This window comes from Thamnophis sirtalis, unplaced genomic scaffold, assembly GCF_051295495.1.
Source record: "Thamnophis sirtalis isolate CommonGarterSnake01/CBP01778 unplaced genomic scaffold, rThaSir2_p1.2 scaffold_6, whole genome shotgun sequence".
Classification (NCBI taxonomy): Eukaryota; Metazoa; Chordata; class Lepidosauria; order Squamata; family Natricidae; genus Thamnophis; species Thamnophis sirtalis.
Window position 1 is genome coordinate 26,304,640 of NW_028261386.1, and position 24,800 is coordinate 26,329,439.

The following is a 24,800-nucleotide window of genomic DNA, read 5'->3' on the forward strand; positions in this document are numbered from 1 at the left end:
TTGTCTGAAGTTCTCAGTGGTTTATGGAATATGGAAACCGTAATCCAATGCAGACATTTTAGTAATTGTTTTGCTAGCAGATCCCTGTGAGGAAGAGCATGGAAATTAGCTAGCTCTGATATGTTCTTGGCATCAAATAAATTTTCAAATTTTATTCAATGCCAAGAACATATTTGCAAACTAAGACTGAAAGTTGATCCTGCACATGGGGACGTGCGGACTTTTATCTGTTAGGGAAATTATAAACTGACAGAATCTTTTCTGCCAGCTGGATCTGGATGATGGACAAAATTGCATCTCCAATCTTAAATGATGGGTCCCTAGGAGAAGAGACTTTGAACTTTCCAAAACCATATCGTATTATTCTAGATATTACTCAAAGGCTTGAGTGCAACCCAGCTTCAAGCAAATTCTACTTTTTACTTCCCCGGTCCACTGAAATCTGGCATCAAAAGCACAAGCTCATTTAATTGGTATCAAAATTAAAGCTAGGCTGCCAATGTAGGCAGTTCTGAGAATGTGAAAGTTGAAGTTTATATTTGTGCATCTTAATTGTAAAAGCCATTATTACAGTAGATTATTACAGAATTTACAGAATAACAGGGTTGGAAGGAACTTTGGAGGTCTTCTAGTCCAACCCCCATGATCAAGCAGAATTTCTTTCTGTTCCTTCTAGAGCAGGGCTGTCAAACTCCCACCCTGCGGGCCGGATGTGTCATGCACTGTCCACCCCCATTTTAGCAAAGGGGGGGGGAGTCCTGATACGTCATGTGATACTGCCATGATGACGTGAGTTTGACAGCCCTGTTCTAGATGAAGCAAATATACTGTACATATCCAGAATTCATCCAATTTTCTAATTATCTCAAAACTTTGGGTGCTTATCACCCCATCTCTTTTTTGTAAGGTGGCATAATGAGTTGAATGAAAAGTAACCCCTTTAATGTCGCCTATTGACAACAGTACTAATGTATTAATGCTCTGACATTTTCTTTAGTGCATGCTCTCTCACTTCAGTTCAGGGGGACTTGCTGTGAGAAACTTCTATCTTTTCCCCATAGTGAAGGAATACCCCCATGGGTACCTGTTTCTTGCAAATGAAAAGGTGAAAATGACTGTCAGGATCTGACTGAAGAAGGCAAATATTAAAGCAAAGATTGCTTTAATTGTCCATTGTAAAAAGTATGCAGTGAATGGTAGCAATAATGTAGAAAAGTAAATACTGGTAATAAGAGAGCTTATTCCAAGGATTATTTTCCCGTTTCATTATTAAAATACCCCCACGTTATGGAGATGAATGCTTTAGTTTTCATTCAAGCAAAACATGGGGAAATACTGAGGGTGATTTTTTATTATTAGTGATAGGAAAGTACTAATGCTAATACTCTCCACATTTTATCTAAAGTTTCTTTGCAAGACCTTTGCAAGGCTTATAATTCTCCTACAGTAAACTAAAATGATCACAGAATCATTTTTTCCTGTTATCTTTAGATCCTTTATCCAAAGAATTATAGATATACAATATTCATATTTCTACAATCGTATCTAGTCACCTGCAAAAATTGGGGCTCTGGACTATTGATTAGATTTATTACCTGAAGGAATCTATTCAGACTAACTAATCCCTGATTTTTGACTACCTTAAAGTGGCATGTCTCTCCTTCTACAGCGAGTAGACCAATGTCATCCAGGGACCTTCTAACGAGTGTGGATTTGAATTTGGGTTGCCCACTCCTAAATTAATTCTCTACCCATCATGCTGTACTTGTTCAAGTTCACATTAACCCCAGATTTAGAGCCAGGCATGTTCTCCGTTAAACTGTTAAATATTTTCTCTTTCTGATCGAGTTCAAAGTTCTGTTATTAATCATTCATATGACTTCTTGTAAATGATTCCTAATAAGATTCTTTCTTTCTCTTTCTTTTGTCTTTGGCAGGCATTGACAGAAAATAGTTTTGGGGTCATCACAACTGAAATCCGCGAGGCTCCAGAGTTCTATTATGCTGAAGAATATCATCAGCAGTACCTAAGCAAGCACCCTAATGGTTACTGTGGACTCGGAGGCACAGGGGTTTCCTGTCCTATTGGTATTAAAGGATGATCCTTACTCACAAGGCAATCATTCCCTAAACCACATGTCAAACTTAAAGAAGTGTGTTTTGGCTTTTTACTGCAGACTTCAGTATAGCTTTCACAAATATGAAATCAGTGGCATTAATTCTCAAGGAAAGGTATAGCATCAAGTAATGCAAAATCAATTGTGCAATCTTCCTTGGACTTTAAGTTTAGATAGGGGGGAAATCACATTTTTAAACAGAAATAAATTCATTACACTTAGCAAATCTGCATAGTGGATTCTGCCTTTTCAGAAGATAAATAATCTTCTAAAACTATGAAGGGTCATGCTTAAAAAATACAGGGACATCTGAACCATCCATGGTGGTTTATATCAGAGACATGCAATTTCTGAAGCCATGAAGGCCATAATGGCATGTTGAGGGCTAAACTCCAGTTGTGCAATATCCATTGGCGCAGTGTTTAAAAGATTTATGTTTTCTTAAACAAATGAATGCACAAACTATTGCAAAGATTAAGGTTAAGGAAATCTCACCCCTTAAGCACTCTCCCAACCCCTAAATTGAGATGGAACAGTTTTAATTTGGGGGCTCTGTTCATTGGCCAGATTTGCAAAAGTGGTCGTGGTAGATTATATGTGACATATAGGCTGCAATGTTGCACACTTACAATCTTGCTGAATATGTATGCATCAGAATCCCATTAGTGCCATATGATAAGATTTTGTTGGGATTTTGTATCATATAAGCTAACATAACTTTTTACATTAATACTATAAGCTGAAGAGTTAAGGCAAATGTATGCATGTCAAGTTTAAGTAACAAGAAAAGATATTAGCAAAATTATTGGGGAGAATGTTTCCTGGGAATGAATTGAATGTGAGAAACAGGAGGCCAGGGCAGGGTTAGCATCTCCACACCTCTCCCATTTCTTTATTCAAAATATCCAATCTTGCAATTCACTTTATAAATTAGCACCAAAGATACAATATTAACAACTAGCTATTAGCCTGATCGCTCTGCCCCAGGTTGTGGTACCATTATATATATATAGGCTTTTTGAAGTCAACTGCTAAATAAATTTCAAGTAGGAACATTATGTAGCTATAACTACCCAGAACAACTATTACATTATGCAAGAAATTGGGTATTTGCTGAAAATAAGTGAGAGATGTGAGAACATTGATATTGAGTAAGTTTCTTAATTGATTTCTCAGCTTGATTCTGAAATGTAAAAAGAAAACTTGAAGTTTTATGAGGTTTTCCCCTCACAGATTTCTTTCATGCCCCAAATATTTGTTTCGTACAAACATATTTAAGAAGATGTTCCCTAATTCTTTCACCACTCGCAATCTCTTGCACCAACACACATACAGAGTGAGTGAGTTTCTCAATAGTGGGAATGTCTCACATGCAGAAGAAGCAAAGTAGATTCTGTTGACCTGAGAATTGGTCTGAATTAGTAGGGAAACTGTATCAAATTATAACAATAAAAGGGCTGCAAATATAGATAATAGTTCTTTGTGCTGTTATCTTAAGTATATAAAATCCAGGTCTGGGACTTGATTTTTGGCTCATAGCTTGGTAACTATAGATCAGATACTCCTTCCTGGAGGTCTCCACATAGCCATAAATCTTTGTGGTGCATCTCTGTTCCAAATGCTCTCTTGTAACAAAGAAAAATTGTGAAATTGTGAACTGGTGAACATCCTTTAAGCCACACTCACACAACCACTTCCAGCTATTTGCTTTTCATCTTGTTGATCGGTGATGGAAATCAGCAAAACGTATGGTGCATTTCAGTGTCGGCCATTGGCAAGGTCTTAATGTGTAACTCTGCGTTCCCTCTTGGATCCCCACCATCACTTGAAATGCCTGGTTCCTATAGTAACAGAATGTATTGTGTTGAGCATTATACCTCTGAATTGTTCCATTGTTCACTGTCAAGGAAACCAGCACTATCTATAATTTCCCAGCCACTTGGTGAAAAGGAAATGAAAGGGAGAACGGGTATAATGATGATGTTGGTACCTTACTCCTGCTATCTTTGCTTCTGGCTAATATTGGTTGGTGTGGGTGTGGGTATTCTACTGAGTGGGATCTCTTTGGCAAAACAGTGTTCATTGCCAAAGAGCAATCACAAATTACAGCTTTAGAATCACCATTGTTTAAGATGAAAAGTGCTGTTGGAGTTTGTATTCATTAGCACATCTTGATACCGTTTGATTTTGGGTTTAGCAAAGCATCAAGAGAGGTTTTCTCCTTCCAGGACACTTATTTCTCATAGTGGTTGCTTAATATAATGCTGTCGGATCATCATTTCAAACAGGTCCTGCCCAGCCTGCCTTAAGATTGTATTTATTTGTGTACTGCCTAGAAATGCTACTGATCTATTCATTGCTTTTGGCTTCTTGACCTTTTGTGCCCTTTGTAGAGAGGTAATGAATAATTTACCTCCTTAGTCATTATATGTTAATGTGATCTAACCAATCCAAATATAGCATATATTTAGCATATATAGCATCCAAATATATTATTTTCAGATGGGCTGCTGCATTTGCCTCCTGCAAGAAAACCAGAGAGACTTCGGGTACCTTAAAGAGAATCATGGCCTGACTCCATTTCTTCCCAGTCACAGCATAAGCATATTTGGCAACATTATTTGACAACCATGTCCCCTCCCATGATGTTACATTCATCTTATTTCAAACCGTGAATAAGACAGCTTAAATAATTCCTATCCCTACCAGATTTAAAGTAGCATTCCTCCTCCCCCCAGTTCAACATTATGCAAGATAAAAAATGGTACAAAATCTATTGGGATTTGTCACCAGTAACCTTGGAGGGAAGTCAAGTGACAGAAATGATTGAGAATAGAGGCAGGTTAGAGTTTGACAATAGGAACATCAACATTCAATCTGGCAATATTTTTTGCCACCTCAAGTATGGGTGAGTAGTGCTTCAGCTTATCAGTGGGGAAAGACCCTCTCTATAACATAGCCATTTACAAATGAGAATACCAGGTGCATGAAAAATATCACGATAGTGCCGGACAGGGCAACACCCTCTCAGTCTGCATACAGCTGCAATCCCCCATTTGCAGCTCACTAAATTTCTCTAGGTAGGTTTGGGATGACTTTTTAATTTTGATATTTAGGGAGGTTAATAGACAAACTCAGAACCATATTCTTGCAGAGACATAAGGCCTCCCATCACTCATTTAAAAAACCCCAACTCCTCCAAAAATTGGGGTCATTTTTTTCTATTCTGGATAAGGTTAAAGAGTAAAATGAGTGACTTGAGCTATAACTTCTTACTAGCCTTCCCCTAAATTAAAAACAAAAACAAAAAACAACCAGGCCTGCCTATTGCCAATAATTATAAAATCAACACATTAAAAACAGATTCTGGTTTGGTTAAATTATAGCTGTGTTGTTTTATTGATAGTTGCCCTTATCTTGTGCCCTTCAGACAGAGTATCTGGCATTTCAACTCCATAATCAGCCACATATAAACTTTAAAAAGAAATATTTGTCTTCCTGTCTTCCTCCCACTCCTAAAGGGATCTGGGTGGCACTCTCTGTCCTACTTCTATATATACATACTTGTAGAGAAGTGTAATAATTGTAGACCTCACCTCCCAGATAGTAAAAAGGTAGATGCATGCCTTAATTCCAACAAGAGCTTGTTCCATAATAATTGCACTATGATAGAAAAAACAGCATTTGCTTACCACAATCTGGAGAGCAATGCGATTCAAAGCCAGCGATGCCCAATCCATGCTATCTGCTACCTTCATGGTGAATGCAAATCTAGATAATGCTTAATTCTCAGGCAAAGGTGTCATACGATGGCTGCCAGTATCAGACACTTTCAAAGGAACCAAGTTGCTTGTAGGGGTCTCTAGGTGAGATCTTCAGTGGAATGAAGGACAAAATGAAAGCCTTGCACCAAAGGTTGATTCTGAGACTAAAAGAGACACAGATCATCTTCAAGCTGTGGGGAACTCCATCCTCAATCTGAATCGAGAGCAAGGGTGTCAAACTCGATTTCATCGAGGGCTGCATCAGGATTGTGTTTGACCTCGGGGGGGGGGCAGGGGGGGCGTGGCCAGCTTGACATCACTCATGTCGGGAGCGCCTATGGTGGCCTGAGTGCTGTGCCTGCGAAAACAGGCCTCTCAAGCTCCACTTTTGCTGGCAGAGGCATCACAGGCTAGTCCTTTGCTGTTTCCAGGACAGCTTCTGGGCCAGATCTAAACACCCCATGGACCTTGAATTTGACACTCCTGATTTAGAGGAAACATGTTCCCTTACAAATAACAACAGTCTCTGCTGCTGGATGGGCAGGTTTGATCTTTGCTCACTTATATAACACCAGATTCATAGGTCTTTAAGATAATATCACATGATCACATCAGAGATTTCATCATTCCTTTGGAAACACAAGGTAACAACAATTAATCACATTATCCTGAAAGCCATCAATTACCTTATCTTAACAAATCATTGAGTACATACTTCTGGGCAAGAGATTCATATTTTATATTTTTCATTGTACCAAGAAAAACAAGAAATGGTACATTATCCTGACTGGAGCAAGTGAACTGTGACATAAGACATTGCCAGTTCTGAAGGGAGACTGTGAGATCCACCATAGAATGTGATACTGGTGCCTCCCTGGACTAACAGGGCACCTGCCTACACATTCATATGTATTCATCCCACTGATAGTTCCTGAGGTTTGAATGCCAGAGTATCTGTTAGCAATTCAAAGCCCTGTGCTCAGCTCCTAGGAAGTTTATAGAAGTGATTGTAATTGTAGCTGTTTCAGATCCCCCAGGAATATATATCTGTACTCTGCCTATGATTTGTTTTCCTGATTTTCATTTACCAAAAAAGGGGAGAAAATGACATCAGTGTGTCAAGGATTGTTTCCTTATCAGTGAAGAAATGGGCAACCTTTAACTAGCATATAGCCTACAGCTCTTCAGTACCATTCTCACCACTAATAGAGTATCTTAATAAGATGGAATTTTGAACCAAGTTTTATTCTTGGCTTCTGGTTCACGGCAATCCAGGAAGTCTACTTGAATTGTAACAGGAAACAAATTATCAATAATGGTTTCCTGATCAGTTTAGCTACTTCCATTATGTGGAAACAGGCAAATAGGAGTGATATTAGGGTGACTCAGAGCACTTTCTGTGAAATAAGCTATTATTTTGTGTTGGTTATATTTTAGTGATAATTGCTTAGCCCACCCATAGACCTTATGCCATATCCAGACTGGATTTATAATTCAGTTTTTCATTTATTTTTCTGGTGGTAACTATTTCACTTATACCAATGAATGCATGATTTATACACTTTTCCAGAATATGGGCCATCACCCCACAAATGGCTTGGTGGGCATGGAGGATATTTTCACAAAATAAGCATTTTAAAAAGTTAACCGAACACATTGTGAACAACCGGTTACTCTAATCAGTTCACTGAACTAGCAAGATAAAGTCACCGAGTTCTTCGGAGGTGAGATTATTTTGTAGATACTTCATCTTTAATCATGAGACCTAAGAAAGTGTGTGGAAAAATGGAGCCTATTAATGTTTTATTGCTAGTTGGCAATAAAGTTGGCATTCTCCCTTTAAAAATAGAGCAACTAAGTGTATATTTTGGCCTAGGTTTAGAGACCTTCTCTTCGAAGGATTAATATATTGGCAAAAGGTTTGTGTGTCTGTGTGTACAACTTCATTAGTGTCTGAATAATTAAGGAAGAGATGCAAGGGAATGGCAAAATGTCAGTATCCATTTCATGCCGTTTTGCTTCATGTACGTATGTCAAAGAGATGGGTGGCTTGCTTGTTAGCTCAACTTTGGCAAATAGCATTAATTTACAGTTTAGAGAAAAGGGTTCATTCAGAAAACAGCTTGTGGAGAGAAGGTCAAACATTTTCCTTCATATAATAGCTTCCAATCTATATTATCCCTTATAATTGCTATTTTCTTTTTTAAAAACATACAAACCCAGGCTTCTTTTCCCTATTGTGAGCCTTTCTTTCTCATTATTGGAATATATGAATACAATGATTTGTAGCCAGAATATACCTCTCAGATTTTTCCTTTGGGTGTCCCAATTGCTTTCAATAAAGTGGTACCCTTTCTAATAGTGGTGTAGATTTTTTTCACGTTTCTTCTTTGACATAACTCTGATCCTAGCTAGATATCTCAACACTGTCGGAGGGCATTCTGGTGTATTTATTTAGGAATTCTTTCATTCATTCTTTCTTTCTTTCTTTCTTTCTTTCTTTCTTTCTTTCTTTCTCTCTCTCTCTCTCTCTCTCCTCCCCTCCCTCTCTCTCCCTCTCTCTCACTCTCTCCCTCTTTCTCTCCCTAACCCAATCCTCTAGAACTATTATCTGAGGTTCAGTAGAGCAGGTTAATAAGAACATAAAGAGCACATGGAATTAAATCAAAGGCCTCTTTAATCCAAAATTCTTCTTCCCATATTGGCCAACCAGATATCATTGGGAAGACTGCCAGCAGGATATGAGAGCAGTTTTAGAGTATTGAGAAAAATATCCCTGTGATCTAGTAGTTATTGATAGCTTTATCCTCCAGGAATTTGGTTTGCCCTTGGAGATTGGTGTGGATAGATGGCTGTCAATTCTGCCAACACTTGCTTAATTAATGGAACCTGGAAACGAGCCAAGCAATTTTTACATAACACTCTTCAGCATTTATTCTTCATTGCAGAGCTCATAAGCATGCACACACCCCAATTAATTAGGAATCTGGGAGTAGTGAAGGAAGTAAAAATACAACTAGAGCAACAGGAGAAAAAGCTCTGAGTTTCATTGAGGACAAATGAGATATCATATTTGGGGGTGCTGATGGCAACAAAAAATAATCTTAATTATATGCCAGTGTTGCATCTCTGCAATGTCATTGAGAGAGCTATGCTTTTGAGTGAAAGGAGGATAAATTGCCTCTCAAACAAGACTGGGGGATATCTCAAAGATCCCCATGACTTGTGTGCAAAGAATTATGTGGATAAAGATTGGTATGTAATAATCTGTTGGTAAACAGACCATAGTGTTCAGAAATTTATGATTAGAGCAGGAATTACAAATGCCTAGTATATAAATTTAAATATCAGGAATAATTTAAAATGGGTCTCTTTAACTTTTGGCATGCTTTTCTATGACAGAAATGTATTATGTTTTAAGTTCCTCTCAATTTTTTTGAATCAGTTTTGAAATCTCACATTTTTATTTTTATTTTCATTTTGCAAAACTTTTTAGGCACAAGTTCTCAGTGATTTTTACAAACAGTAAAGCCAAATTTCCTACCTAAATCCCAGGGCATAATTTTAATGCGTATCATGGAAATATAGTATGTTCACTCTGTTCAATGGTTTTATTACAGCCACTAATGAGATTATCTCCTAGTTTATTTTATATCACTGGCCTTTTTGGCTTTTTTGCATTTCTTTGCAGGATTTGTTCTTGAACTGCTATGATTGTTCCTGCAGTTTCTTTTTTAATATATTCAACCTGAGTCATATTTTGACTCTATGCAACATCCTTTTACAAGCACTATTTTGTATAATATGTATAATCTGTATAATCTGTGAATGTCACTTTTTTGGTAAACAGCATGATGTACAGTAATTAGTTTTCCTGTTTTCATACCCAGTTTGTCTAATCTAGTTTGGGGACAAACAATTATCCCTGCTGTTTAGCTAATTACATGGATTGACCAAGTATTTATTGTTTTAATAATGTTTCCATAATGTAATTTAAAACATTTTGACTCATTTTATATAGTTAGAATTCATTATCTTTTTTCACTAAATCAAAGGCTTCTATTAATCCTCAATTCTATTATTTCATTTTTTGAAAAGTTTTATATAGAAACCCTCTAAACATTGCTGCCAAATTATAATCATATGACCTAATTTAAGTTAAATTCAATCAAAATTCATTTTTTTCTTGATTCTGCCCACTTGTTTCTCCTAGAGCAGGGCTGTCAAACGCACGGGCCACATGTGTCACCCGCTGGCCACACCTACAACCACTTTAGCAAAGGGAGGGGGAAGTTGTGATATGTTATGTGACTCTGCCATGATGACATGAGTTTGACACCCCTGTCCTCAAGCCCCTACTTTTTGAAATGTAACCCATACAGTTCATGTTAAAAATCAAATATGCCCCTCGGTCTCAAACTTGCATCAGTCTTTTGAGTACCTGCCACATGTGATCATTTCACCATTAAAAAAAACCCCAACCCCAGGTTCCTTTGAAATGTGAGTACCAGAAACATTGACACACATTCATGGATTTGCAAATACCAGGCAAACCAATGGTGAAATTCTTTTTTTTTTTTTGAACTACCGGTTCTGTGGGCATGGCTTGGTGGGCGTGGCAGAGGAAGGATACTGCAAAATCCCTATTCCCTCCCGGCTCCTGGTGCCAGCAAGTGGTGGTATTTGTCAGTTCTCCGAACTACTCAAAATTTCTGCTACCGGTTCCCCAGAACCTGTCAGAACCTGCTGAATTTCACCCCTGAGGCAAACCCCAGGATTCCATTATGATATCATCACAGGTGATTTAGGTAGTGCATGAGGTCACATGGGGCAGAGGAAATGTGGGTCATGCTGCTTCTAGGCAAATACATTTCTTCTGAGCTACACGGTGATATTTGTAGGAAGTTCTTTGTTCAGCATTAATGTGGGGGACTCCTTTAAAAAGATGGCAAGATGCAGCTGCTTGTACTTCTGTTTCTGGTCTCCTCCATGACTGTCTCTTATGCAAGTAGGTGGAATCCTTTCTTAATGTGTTTAATTCCATACATCCCAGAAGAAAAAAACATAATTTTGGAGCTGTCCACGCTATACTGTATTATCACAGAGGACTGGCTAAGACATACAGTTCCAATGAGCTTACACTTAACTTTCTCACACTTGGAAAATGCGCACAAATTTAGAGGAATGAATTCCACTTTTTTAAAACAGAATTGAGAACATTGCCTACTGTTCCGATTTCTTCATGTGGCCTGAGTTCCAAATTCAGAGCCACTTCCTGGACAGTACCAAGAATCAAAGAAGGAACCTCAGCAGGGACATCTGAAACCCTACTCTGGCAGGTCAGCATTCGAACCAAAGACAAGGTTATCTGCAGAGGAGCAATTCTGAGCAGCTGGTGGATCCTGTCTGCAGCTCACTGCTTCACAGAGGACCTGTGAGTATTGCAGAGAAGATGTAAGAAAGATGTCCATACATTTGTGGGAAGTGCAAACATATTTAGGAAAATGGTTTAGGTTTAGGTTTAGGTTTAATTTTATTTGTATGCCGCCCTTTTCCCAGAAGGGACTCAGGGCGGCTCACAACTCAAAAAGGGAGGGGAAATACAAACAGAGTTACAAAAACATAAAAACCATACATAGTTAAAAGCACAACAATCATACCATTCGAAGTAGGGCAGCGAGTCTTTAGCCCCAGGCCTGTCGGAACAGCCAGGTTTTAAGGGCTATGCGGAAGGCCTGGAGGATGGTGAGGGTACGAATCTCCACGGGAAGTTCGTTCCAGAGGGTCGGAGCAGCCACAGAGAAGGCTCTCCTCCGGGTAGTCGCCAGTCGACACTGGCCGGCTGATGGAATTCGGAGGAGGCCTAGTCTGTGGGATCTAATTGGTCTAGTGGAGGTAATTGGCAGTAGGCGGTCTCTCAAGTATCCAGGTCCAATACCATGAAGGGCTTTGTAGGTGACAACTAGCACCTTGAAGCGTACCCGGAGATCAACAGGCAGCCAGTGCAGCTCGCGGAGGATAGGTGTTACGTGGGTGAACCGAGGCGCACCCACGATTGCTCGCACGGCTGCATAAGGAGCGGTCACAGAGACTCATAACAATTGAGTGAGAACAGTGGTGGATTTCTTCCGGTTCAGACCGGTTCGGCTGAACAGGTAGTGGTTTGGCAGCCTGGGTCGCTGGAACCGGCAGTGACCCAGGCCTGCCACACCCCTGAACCAGTTCTCTGGGCAGGCCGTAGGTGCTGCCATCTTATTTTTCGCTTCTGAGCATGCGCAGAACAATTTTTATTGAGCATATTAAGAACGCGTGTACAGTGTGCATATGAGCAAACCAGCAATAGTGCCTGCGGAACCCACCCCTGAGTGAGAACTAAAGCAGGCTAAATAGATGTGGATGCCAACTGACTGCAGAGATGAATTATCAAAATGAATTAGGTAGGAATAGAGCTTTGAATAGGAGCAGGTAAATAATTAAAAAAAACACTTATCATTCATATTCTCACCATCAGTCCGCTACAGCAGGCTAATTCAAATTATCCTGCCTGCTTGAAGCAATTTAGGTTGATCTCTTTTTCTCTGTTCAAGGTCCCAGGTACACCAATCCATAGGCCATTCCAAGGTGGAAATTCAAGGGATTTTGAAAAAAGGGTTGGGAACTTACAACTGATGGATAGGTTCAAAACAACAGATATACTCATCCTTTAAAACATTTTTGCACTAAATATCCCATTGACCCAACTGAACAATATGCCTTATTTTTTGGATTGGTCAGGCCACCTCTTGGGGTTTGAATATGTTTCAATAATGTGTTGCCTCCATCTTTGTTCCCAAGTTCTTTAGATCTCCCCATCATGGTCATCCTGCATGGGGAGCCTTCAGAGGAAAAGAAGTTGAATATGATGATCATCCATGAACACTTCAACAGTACCAGTCTCAGAAACAACATTGCTTTGATCTTATTGGATTCTCCCATCCACTTCAATGAAAAAACGACACCAGTTTGCTTGCCCCTGTTGCAGGACCTGAGCATATGGCAAGACTGCTGGGTTGCCACATGGGAGACTGCGATGGCTGGTACTGCATTTTCTAATCCAAGCCTGAACCAAATGGCCTTCCCTTAAATTTATCACTTTGACTACAATCTCAATTTAGGGAGGAATTTGCAAAATGGAGATGGGGTGGTATTTTAAAACTTTTGCTACTGATGACTTCACTTCTCCCACTGCACTGTGCTTTGGGGAAAAACAAGTTTTCCTTTCTTTTTTTTGTCCTTTCCAATAAGAAAAACTTTCTAACTCTGCCTTCCATTTTTTCATGGCCAAAACCATGAAGTTTGAAACCAAATCAAAGAAAGGACAAGAAGAATTGCAGCCTACTTCTTACTCTAATTTGGCCTGGAAACAAGTTAGTTAGCCTTGAGTCAACTTTTTGGAGTAGGCCAGGTTAGGAAACTGACATCAACTACTGGCACTCTACTTTATTATTATAGGCTGGAGTGAAAGGCTCCAGAAAGCTGGGTACAGATTATCCCTTTTACACTAAAGAGAATTGAGATGGGGAAATTCTGAGTTGCTTTCCTCACCCACCCACCTATCTTCTCCACTTCCTTCCCCCATCTAAGGCTAAGGTGGTATTTACATAAAGGTTACTGAGTTCCTTCTTGACATCCATCTCCCACCCCCTTTCAAAATAAGGGATTATGAAAAAGCAAATACTTGTTATCTAGAGGGATAAAAAGAGTCTTTACAAAAAATACAGTCCATAGTAACAGGGAAGGTGAATGAGCAGCTTCAAAAGGAAAAATCAAGAGCGGAAATGGAAGGTTTCCATGAACAGGGTTCCTTCACTGCATGAATTCAATCTAGAAATAGAATCTTGAAAATCTCTGCCCCTCCTCCCCATGCTTTTAAATATTGGTTATTGCTATTGCTACTGTGAGGGTTAACAATAGACATTGGTGGGAACGCTGGTTCCAGGGAAAGGGAAAGGAGTAAAGTAGCAGCCAACTTCTCATTCCCAACTTAGGTTGCAGACAAGATTAAAGGGAAGAGTTTTCGAACACTGGTCCCTCAATCAACTATTTAATTATGGCAGGCCATTTTTGTAGCTGTGTATATACAGTACGTGTGTGTGTGTGTAAGTACAGCACATAAGGGTATGCATATATATTCAGGTGCAGTTAGATACAAATGATTAGGCACCCTTGTCAAATTGTATGTTTCTATGATTTATTTATTTAGCCTAGAGCAGTGATGGCGAACCTTTTTGTTGTTGGGTGCCAAAAATGTGAGCGTGTGTGTACGATAGCGTGCTTGCATACTAACACCCATAATGCAAAGCACGCCCCCCCCCCACATGTGCATGTGCGCACACACACACACCACATGCTGTAGTAACTTTTGTAAGGTTTGAGGAATTCAAAAAATTATATATACATCTTAGGTTACATATTAAAATACATTGATTCATAAGAATAGAAAAATGTGGGGCAGACAACCCTCCCCTGAATGTGACTGTGGTGGGGCTCCTCATCAGACACTGGCCCACATAGGGACTAGCTGCCATTTGAGAGCTTATAGAGGAGGAAAGGCAGACTTTCACCAACAAACAAATACTGCACTTAATTGGATAAATGGCCTAGATATTAATATATGTTTCTAAAAATCTCTAAGTGAATAGAAGCTGATATAATCTCTATGTCATGCAAAGTAATGATGCTTTGCTATCAATTTGGATTCATATATACATTATTTATTGGCAGTTGTTTACAGATTCAGAATAAGAAAACTGAGTATGCAGCAAGTGCAGCATTGACCCTTCCTTTGGCAAAAATAGGTTTTCTTGGAGCCAGCCAAGAATCTTCTTTGCTTAGTTTTGGAACGTTTCCCCATCCTTCTGCACCAAACTCTTTCATTTTAGAAATATTGTAAGGGAATTTTTATAAAGTCTCTAATCTGGAGGTTGTGGAGGCCTTTTCAAAGCCTTTATCTTTGTTCCTGCATTTCATAATTAATTTGAAGGTGTGTTTTGGATTGTTATCTCACTGAAAGAGCTGTTCATTTTTCAGTTTTGGTTCTTCACTGACTGTGGGACATCAGTTTGAAGATGAAATAAAAATCTGTACTTTAACTCTACTTTGAAAACTGGTATAAGATACAGTTATATACATATATATATAACACACACACACACACACACACACACACACACATACATACACACACTTTCAACTGGCCCAAGAGCGAGCTTAATTTCAAGGGGTTTTCAAGGATTTCCACAGATGGCTTTAGCTAAGCTAATTCATTACAGATGAGTTAATCTAATCTAACTCGTTAATGTATTTTTTTCCTCTAGAATAGTATTTGGCAACCTTGGCAACTTTGATGTGTGAACTCAACTCCCAGAATTCCCCAGCTAGCATGCTAGCAACCAGCGAGCTGGCAGTGGAATTGTGGAAGTTGGTCTATGTCCCTTAAGGTCGAGAAACCCTGCTCTAGAAAATGTTGGAAAGTCTCTCTGACTGGCTGATTTCAGCAGCACAGTCTTGTGGTTCTGCAAGGACCATAGAATAAGGGATTATGGCAACAACATGGTGCCCACCCATTTCAAGCTGTGCACCTTATTCCTAATTCTTTCTTCCCTTCTTTCATAATATATGAGGCCAGGATCCCTTTGTCTCACAGGAGAGCAAAGCTGGCATCTCTGACATAATTCCATGAAATTGGCAGGGCTGCTCCTTGTTTATGGTGACAGGACAGTGATGTTCCTTAATGTATTCTGTCCTGTGAAATGCTGGGTGGCTGATTTCTATCCATTATTGGTTGATTCTAAACTGTTACTCGGCCTTTACCCTTTCCTTTTGCCTGCAGATAATGTTGAGAAATTAACCCACATATTAAGGAAGGTAAAAGTAAGACTAATTGACAGAGACGTATGTTCCAAGGAAATCCAAGGGTTAATCGGGAATGTCTTCTGTGCTGTTTCCAAGGAAAACATGGAGGAGTACTGTGAGGTACACTTAATCTCATCTTGAGCTACTAGAAGAACCCAATATCTTTTGCACAACAGATTCGTGCCTATTTTTTGTTATTCAACTTTCAAACACCTAAGTAAGATATTTTAGGAAAGTAACACGCTAAAACTGTTCCTTAGTGCATAGGGATATATTAAATTCAAGCCCACAATATTGGAGACCAAATATTCAGAAAAGAAGAAAAGACACCTGGTGATTTTCTTTGCTTGTGTTTCTTCTGCTTTTCTCATCCTTTCTTTTCTCTTTCTTCTTTGATATCTTTGTGATCCTTTGATTTGCTTGTTAGCCCTTTAAGTAACAAAAACAGGAGCAAGGGTTTTGCTACAACAGACAGATCTTGTGTATTTTGTGTGGGAGAGGAAGAATTCAGAAGCTTCAGGGGTTTATTATAATTTTTTGATTGTTGTTAAATAGAACAGTTAAATAAAATTTTGAAGGCAAGGAGAGGGCCGTGGTTGGAGGATTAAACTATGTTTTAAATCATTTTTATTATGCAAGACTATCCCTTTTGGTGTTTACAATCCAAAATCCAAGCCAGGAGAAATAAGGAATGGAAATTAAAATGGAGACTAGAATATGTAGGGAGAGAATATATGTTTCATTTGGGTAAAGTTTCATTACAGTTTTAACAGATTGGTTGGTATGAAAAAGAAGGAGAAAGCTGATCTTTGCCTGCTGAGGCAAAACTCAATATGACAAAGACACATTTGATTGTGCACGATTAACATATTGTTTTGAACCCTTCAAGGCCTTTTGCATAGGAATTTGGGCTATTTCAGCTATACTTTTATTTCACCAGGTGGAGAGTGGGAGTCCCGTGTTCTGTGATTCTGGAAGTAACATGAAATGGTTTGTGGTTGGCATAGCAAGCTGGGGAGGTAACTGTGACCCAGAGGCAAGCTCCACAGTCTACACTGCAGTCTTCAGCTACCTTGACTGGATACAAAAGACCACCGCACAAGAAGGAAAGCCCTTTATTCCCGAAGGAGCAGATGACATTGGACCTTACACTCAAGTCTTTATCCCAGATTCTGTTGCCGGTTCGCCCCTCCTTTCAATGACCAGCGCAATTGCTCCAGTTTTGCTACTGATGGATCCAGTTTACTGAACTGAACTCCTTTTTATTATAAAATTCTGATATTGTGTATTGATCTGTCCCCAATCCAGCACCATCCTAATGCATTGGGCAAAGATTCCTGTCCTGCCAGAAGGATGAGCAGAGCCTGTTTATCTGATATTTTCGGAAAGCAAATATTGGGAAAGGGTGCTGGGAAGCAGCTATAACTCTCAGCAGAGCCTTCTCGGACTATTATATATGTATAATAAATAGGGTTTTTAAAAAAAGAATTAAAGTTTTTTGTACTTAAGTAAGAACACTTCCTGCACAATTCCTAACATTATCTTTATTAGCCATTTAAAGGGACCCGGGTGTATATTTTGTGCAAGATAGGGAGACATCCTGTGGCCACACTGTGTATTGCAAGACACTAAAGAGCTCAAGGAATATTTACAGTAGGTGTATAAAAAATCTTTGTGGTGACAATTTAGATTGAACTTACATCTGCTTTTCCTTTTGGGAAGCCTTCCGGAATTTATTATGCTTGGTCTTCTTTCATAATAGCACTATCCTGATTGGTAACTTTGACCAGAATCAATCTTGATCTGTTGGTATTGCAGCATCATAGATAAGGTCCCCAAGAGATTTGGCTATTATTGATCATTTGATCAATAATTTTTTGATTATTGATCAATAATTTGATCAGTTAATCATTGTATGAAATTGTATTTTGGGAAGAGTTCTGGGCTGAAAAAGCTGTCCTGCAATGGCTGTGGATTTCAGAGGAGGGTGAGGGAGGGTGATTTGGATTCCTAGTCCCAAGATATTGCAGTCACCATTAAAATCTGCCTTAAATCGAAGAGAAAGTCAGTTTCCTTCAATGACTCTCTGCAAGTAAAACCAACACTTGGGCTTATGCAAAAGCCTGTTATTCCAGGGACTGCCTGCAGGTGGTTGTTAGGCCTCTGGAAAACACTTTCAAATGAGACTCCCTCCCACTCCTGTGTTTGTTGCTGATTGGATTTGTACGGAAGAGATATTTGCAGCCCTGTTTCAAGTATGTTGGTTTTTAGCTTGGGGCAGTTCCCCCCCCCCCCAATCTTGGCAGCTTGAAGATATGTAGATCTCAACTCCCATAATTCGGTGGCCAGCTTTATTTATTTATAAACTTTATTGGCTGCCCATCTCAACATAGGGCAACTCTGGGTAGTTCACAGTCATAAAAATCTAATCAAATCATATAAATCAAAACAGAAATAAAAGCTAAATATTAAAATCTTAATGATGGGTGGGGAGGATGGGGCTTGCGTAGGGGGAAGTGGGATCTGTGGTTAATCAACCACCTCCAGTGTGCTGTTCCCCCATTGGGGTCTCAAGCCAACTGGCAGAATCATGTCTTTAGGCCCTTACAAAAGGATAGGAGGGTTGGCACAAGTGAGGCAGGCCAATTCCACTGGGGTGAGACAATTAGTTGGACCCAAGCCATAAACAGCTTTAAAGGTGATTACCAAAACCTTGAATTGCACCTCCATGTGGGCCAGCAACCAATACAGCTCACAGAGCTGTGGCATTACAGGGGCCATTGTTCCCCACCCCAACCCCGCAGTGCTACACTCTGCACCAGTTGTAGCTTCTGAATGCTCTTCTAGAGTAGCCTCATGTAGAGTGCATTATAGTAGTCCAACTGTGAGATGACTAGGGACTGAATGACCAAGTGCAGGGAATACTGATCCAGGAATGGCCTAACCGGTGCACAACACAAAGTTGTGCAAAGGCTGTCCTAGCCACGACTGCCACCTGCTCCTCAAACGAGTCACGAGTCCAGGAGAACCCCCTAAGTTGTGGACTATCTCTTTCTGGGCCAGTGTCATCTCATCCAGAGTCAAAGATGACAAAGGGTTCAGTTCAAGTCTGCTGTCCCCCATCCAGGCCTCCATACCTCTGGGTACCAAGAGAGGGCAGGCACAGCATCACTTGGGTCACCACCAAGAATGGAAAATATAGAGTTGGGTGTCATCAGCATACCGTGCATACTTCAACCCATGGTGGCGGATGATCTCGCCCAGCGGTTTCATATAGATGTTGAAAAGGAGTGGAGAAAGTACCATGCCACGGTTGAGAAACAATGCTTTAGGGGGATAGAGACAACCCTCCCATCAGTCCAGTGACAGTTCTTTATTTAAAAGTCTGGAGAAAACAGAAGACATATTCCCACATAGCTGGAGGACACAGGGTTGAGAAGAATGGTCTAAAGAGCTTGTTCTCTGAATATTTTGTGTGTCCAACAGTTTTTATATGTGACAGCTTGTCATTTCAGCTGTAAGAGTGCCTTGATTTCCTGTATGTCAGGTTTTTCCTCCATAGGCCCTTTTCCTGACTCTCTAACTGATAATTGCAATTATTAATCTTCCATTGAGAGATACTTTCCTATTTATTTGTGACTTAAAATAATTGTTGTACAAAAAGAATAGGTTTTAACTGAGCGAAGAATTGCTTCTCTCTGTGCCTTCTTCCATGCCCTTTAATATCAGCATTTTAGAGAGGTCCATTGTATCTACTGAGGCTAATCCTGAGTTTGAGAAACTGTACCCCAGAAGAAAGTCCTACAGCTGAAGGTCCCCACTCTTTCCTATCCCCTACAGGAGCAGAAGTAAAGGGCACCCGCCCAGATCCAATAAGATTCAAGACACTCTGATTATGAATAAATAACACACTTTATTTTTTTTTTGCTTTCAGAATGAAAGATGGCTGCTTAAGGCAGGTAGTAAAACAGAACTCTTACAGTCTCACAGACCTACATGATTTATATAAATATGAGAATTATCTTATAGAGCAGAAGCTATGGGGGAAAAAACCCCAGTCCTTAGACACATGCTAAGAAAATGTATTCCTTCTGTCTCTCTCACTCTTTGTCAGGCAAGGTGCTTTTCAAACCCTATTAGCTTTAAAATGTCAGAAAGTCCATTTTAGTTGACTTGCAAACATCTTGTTTCTTCTACCTTCCTTTTGGCACTAGTTAAATCCTCTTGTTTCTCCGGTCCTTCCTGACCCGGATCCAAATCTGGATTGTCAGATCATTGCTTCTTCCAACCCTGATCCAGCAATCATACATCAAGCTAGTCCTCGGTTTCTTGGACTCACTCTGTCCCTGGCATGCCTAGGGGTGCATGTTAAAGGGGGCAGGGCTTCCATTGTGGCTACCATCTTGACACATACAATCTTGCTGATGTTTCAGGTCCTGCACATTGAACTGATTCTCCTCACAGTGGAAACTTGCCCACTTATCCAGCTCCCTTAAATCCCTTTTGTGTCTGAATTTCCTTCCTCGGCTCACCAAATTTGACAGCATTATCCTTTCTGTTAGATCAGGTAAAGGAGGCACACAAAGGCTTCAGTAACAACAGCTCTCTATTGCAAGTCAGGTAAACTTCCGGCTGAGGAAGGGTCGGACAGCAGCCCCCTTTTAAAGGGATCTGTCAGACCAGTGGTGGGATTCAGCTGGTTCGCACCTATTTGGGAGAACCAGTTGGTAACTTTCCTGACAGTTCGGAGAACGGGTTGTTGGAAGAAATCTCCTTTTGTTTTTCCCCATTTTACAGGGCTAATCCTGTAAGGAAGGCAGGAAGGAAATCTTCTGGTGTTGTTTCTAGCCTCATCTTTGTTGACCTGCTTACAGAAACTGTCTCTTCAGTTAACCCTGATTACATTGTAAGAGCTAAGGCGAAGCACCCATTGACGGGAGTGACATGGAGTTGGCCACACCCACCCAGTCACGTGACCACTGAGCCCCACCTACCCAGCTGGCCATTAGGACAGAGAACCAGTTGTTAAATTATTTGAATCCCACCACTGTGTCAGACCCTTTGACCAATGGGATTAAACCTCTGTTCCCACCAGAACAGAGGACCTTGGTGGAAACCACTGTTGGGGGGAGGGATATCTAACACTTTCCTTCTCTCGTTTTGTTTTATGAGTGATTCGTGAGAAATCTCCCTCTCGCTTGCCTCCTTTTTCCTTTACTCTCAGCTAACCTTTCACTTTAAATGCCTGATTCCTGTTTATTTCCTCAGCTTGTTTTCCTAAGCTAACTACTTCATTTCCTTTTTTCCAGCTACTTCTTTCAGGCTTGGTCTTTCTGGGTCAAAGCTTGTTTTGGTCAAAGTCCCTAGATATGTTCCTCTGAATCCAACATTGTATATATTTCCTTCACTCAAAATTTCATTTCTTTCTGTTAACTCTATGGGTGATGTCCTGCTCCCAATAGAAGGTCCCGGTTCAGGTTTATTTGTGAGGTTCCCACTATCTGGTGAGAGTCTTTGTATTTTAGCCTATGATCAGCTTACCTATCGCCCATTCCTTATTGACATATCCTTCTGCCTCTGCTTCAGTGGTGGGATTCAGCCAGTTCGCACCTATTCGGGAGAACCGGTTGTTAACTTTCTAAGCAGTTTGGAGAACCGGTTGTTGGAAGAAATCTCATTTTGTTTTTTCCCCACTTTACAGGGCTAATCCTGTAAGGAAGGCAGGAAGGAAACATTCTGGTATTGTTTCTAGCCTAATCTTTATTGCCCTGCTTACAGAAACTGCCTCTCGGTTAACCCTTATTACATTGTGACAGCTAAGGCAAAGCGCCCATCAATGTGAGTGATGTTGAGTTGCCACACCCACCCAGTCACATGACCATTGAGCCCCACCTATCCAGCTGGTCATTAGGGCAGAGAACCGGTTGTTAAATTATTTGAATCCCACCACTGCTCTGCTTAGACACCCAGATTTCTAACATCCAGATAATTTCCTTGCTTATCATGACATCCCCTCTATATGAACTTGCACCAATGTTATTAATTTCCTTTAAGTTCACCGCAACTTCTGTGTTACATCATTTTAAGCAATATTTTTTTCTCCTTTGGATAATGACTTCTTTGGAAAGGTATGTTTTTGGATTATGAAGCTGAGGGTTCCGTTTCCTTTTCCTTTTCCACACAATTTTTTTTAGCAGCCCCTTTCATTGTATTGTATTAATTGTATTAAATATCCTGAACAATAGGAATGATGTTCCTGAAGGAACACAATAGCCAAAGAAGACACTGTTGCTTTGCACATTTTGTGGCCTTCTCCAACCCTGAAATATACATCAGCTGAATTTTATCTCTTCTGTTTCTGAAGGCCAGACCTCAGGGACCCATCCTCTGGAGCTCCCCGGATCTCATGTTTGGATCTTATCGTCCCAACCAGGGGAGGTCAGGTCTATTGAATTCATTTCAGTTTTTCAGTAGCCATATGTCACAATGACTAATTGTAGCCTTAGTGTTAAGAGACACAAATATCCCTGAATACCAGTTGCTGGGCTGGTTGCTTTGACACCCTGCTTCGGAGGCCCATGTGTCTTCCTTGACAAAGGAAAGCCCTGCATTTGAGGGCATCCTCCATCTCATCTTTCCCCACCATGTTATCCTCCTGATGAGTTAGATCACAACCTCAGTTGTGTCTAAAGGGCTGCCAGGAGCAGGTGCCTCTCCAGGTCAAGGCTAGCTGAAAGATAAAGACCCCTGAGGCAGGAAGGCAGCTGAAACAGTCCATCTGCAACTGATGCCTGGACTAGCTGGGAATCTGAAGAAACCCACAAAGAGTTTCCAACATGTGTAAGAAAAAAGAATACGCAGATGCTTTAATAAGTCGAAGCTGTGTGGATAGTTTGGTATGACATGTGAGCCTAAAAGGTGGATTAACTGAGCAAACGAGTTAAAATAAACATGAATAACTGTGTTGCATGAATGTCATCACATTTCTCTATTATCTTCTCAAAGCTAATTATAACTAGCTTCCTGAATAATTTAGAGAAGAAATCATTGAAGGATTTGTCTGAATCCTTAAATGTAATGCTCTGGAACAAGGCTTAGGAGCCAGCTCTTCTAAAGCATTTGAAATTGAACGTATGAATTAGCAAATGCCCATGTTAAGTAAAGCTGTGTCCTCTTTTGTTGGTATTGTAGTTGTTGTTTTGGGTGGAGGTATTAAGGGGCTGTCCTATTTGTCTTGAGGACTTCCAGAGGCACCCCAGGGCAATAGACCAGGCTGATCCATCAAACACAAGTAGGTTTCCAGGATTGCCTGAAACTACAAGCAATCATTCTTGGTTCTACCAAAATATGAAAACTGAGCCTTGATGTTTCTCCGTGTCATATAATATATGTGGGCACAATGCATAATTTTGTATTTATTTATTTATTTATTTATTTATTTATTTATCTATCTATCTATCTATCTATCTATCTATCTATCTATCTATCTATCTATCTATCTATCTTGTCATGTATATGTTATATTAGAGGTGGAGGCCCTTTGGGAGCTGTATGCAATGTAATTGCATTTTTTGTATGCCAATTACTGTGCATTCAAAGTGACAATAAAGTATTTTATTTTATTTGTTTGTTTGTTTTGTCAAGATATGTGTAAGATAATAGATATAAGTACATACAAGATTATGAATACATGAAATGGATACGAATAAATGGGGTTGTTAGGTAGGGATGGTAGGCACATTGGTGCACTTATGCATGCCCCTTACAGACCTCTTAGGAATGGGTGAGGTCAACAGTAGACATTCTATTCTATTCTATTCTATTCTATTCTATTCTATTCTATTCTAGTTTAGTCTAGTCCAGTCCAGTCCAGTCTAGTTTATTGTATTCTATTCTGTTGTTTTTATCATGAAATAAATGTACACATTATTGTGTGTGTGCACATGCACGTGCATGCACTTGCACGCCTTTGAGTCACTGTTGACTCCTGGCAACTGCCTGAATAAATCCCTGCAGTTTTCTTGGTAAGATTTCAAAAGTGGTTTGCCATTTTCCTAGGACTGAGGGAGGGGGAAGGAGGAGAGAGAGAGAGAGAGAGAGAGAGAGAGAGAGAGAGAGAGAGAGAGAGAGAGAGAGAGAGAGAGACTGACTGGGTGGTCACCCTTGTTCAACTTGGGCAAGAGTTTGGAATTAGTACTTTGGAATTAATCCTGCTCTGGAGGAAGGATTTTTTTTCTTTTTTTCTTAGCAGCTCCTTAATTTACTAAATTTTCTAGCTCTTTTAAATGGATTTTAATTGGGGGCTAGTGTTATATAACTGGATGGTAAACATAATTCTTATGGGTAAAGAAACATAGACCCTCCCTCCACCGAGCCACCTAAAAATCAGAATGGCTAGAAATTAAAAAGCTTTGGGAGGGATGAGTTAAGCTGGAAGGATTGGTTTATTCTCTAGCCAAGACTTTGGCTGCATTTCACTCTCCTTAACAGGTCAGGCAGCAGTTCCTAGTCGAAGCCTCTGAGTGGCAGCATTGCTTTCTTTTCTTAATGCATCCTGCATGGACTCACATATGGGCTACCTTTTGTGAGCTCCTCAAATGTCATTCAGCCATCTTTGATTCCAGCTACGAGAATTAAGAGAACTATTTCAACCGTGTACAAAATTGCAAACCAAAAGAGTTGGATGAGTCCCTGAATCAAATTCTCTAAGAATAATTTCTTCAAAACCTATGCTTTTTCTTTAAAAAGACTGAGTTCGGCAGACATCACAGTCCAGGTTAACATTTTATCATTTAGACTTTTCTGAGACCTGGCTAGGCTAATGTCTATCGCAGTGGCATTTTAGCAAAGATTGTGGCTTGTAGGCCCCAGTAATACAATATGTTAGATCTAAACCCTCAATGGCCTCATTTTGCTGCAATCTTAAGAACCCTTCCCATAATTGTAGCCAAATTTACCGTTTTAGCATTCCAGAAAGAAGAAATTGTTTCAACTTTCCAATTCAATGCACACTCTGGTTTTCTGG

General features: G+C 40.0%; 2 protein-coding genes across 3 annotated transcripts in view; both read left to right on the forward strand.

Annotated features, from left to right (window-relative positions):
- Positions 1-5,001, forward strand: part of MSRA (methionine sulfoxide reductase A) — a 173,291-nt gene extending 168,290 nt beyond the window's left edge. For both annotated transcript variants that reach the window (XM_014065929.2, XM_087717472.1), the window contains exon 6: positions 1,938-5,001. In XM_014065929.2, coding sequence (XP_013921404.2) covers positions 1,938-2,102 — 165 coding nt within the window. In that variant the 3' untranslated portion in view covers positions 2,103-5,001. The remainder of the gene's footprint in view (positions 1-1,937) is intronic.
- A 3,965-nt stretch (positions 5,002-8,966) lies between these two features.
- On the forward strand, positions 8,967-17,247 carry LOC106548539 (serine protease 55). Its single transcript, XM_014065926.2, has 5 exons — positions 8,967-9,136; positions 11,064-11,315; positions 12,716-12,957; positions 15,753-15,895; positions 16,716-17,247. The coding sequence occupies exons 1-5, from the start codon at positions 8,967-8,969 to the stop codon at positions 17,022-17,024; spliced, it is 1,116 nt and encodes a 371-aa protein (XP_013921401.2). The 3' UTR covers positions 17,025-17,247.
- Positions 17,248-24,800: the final 7,553 nt, after the last annotated feature.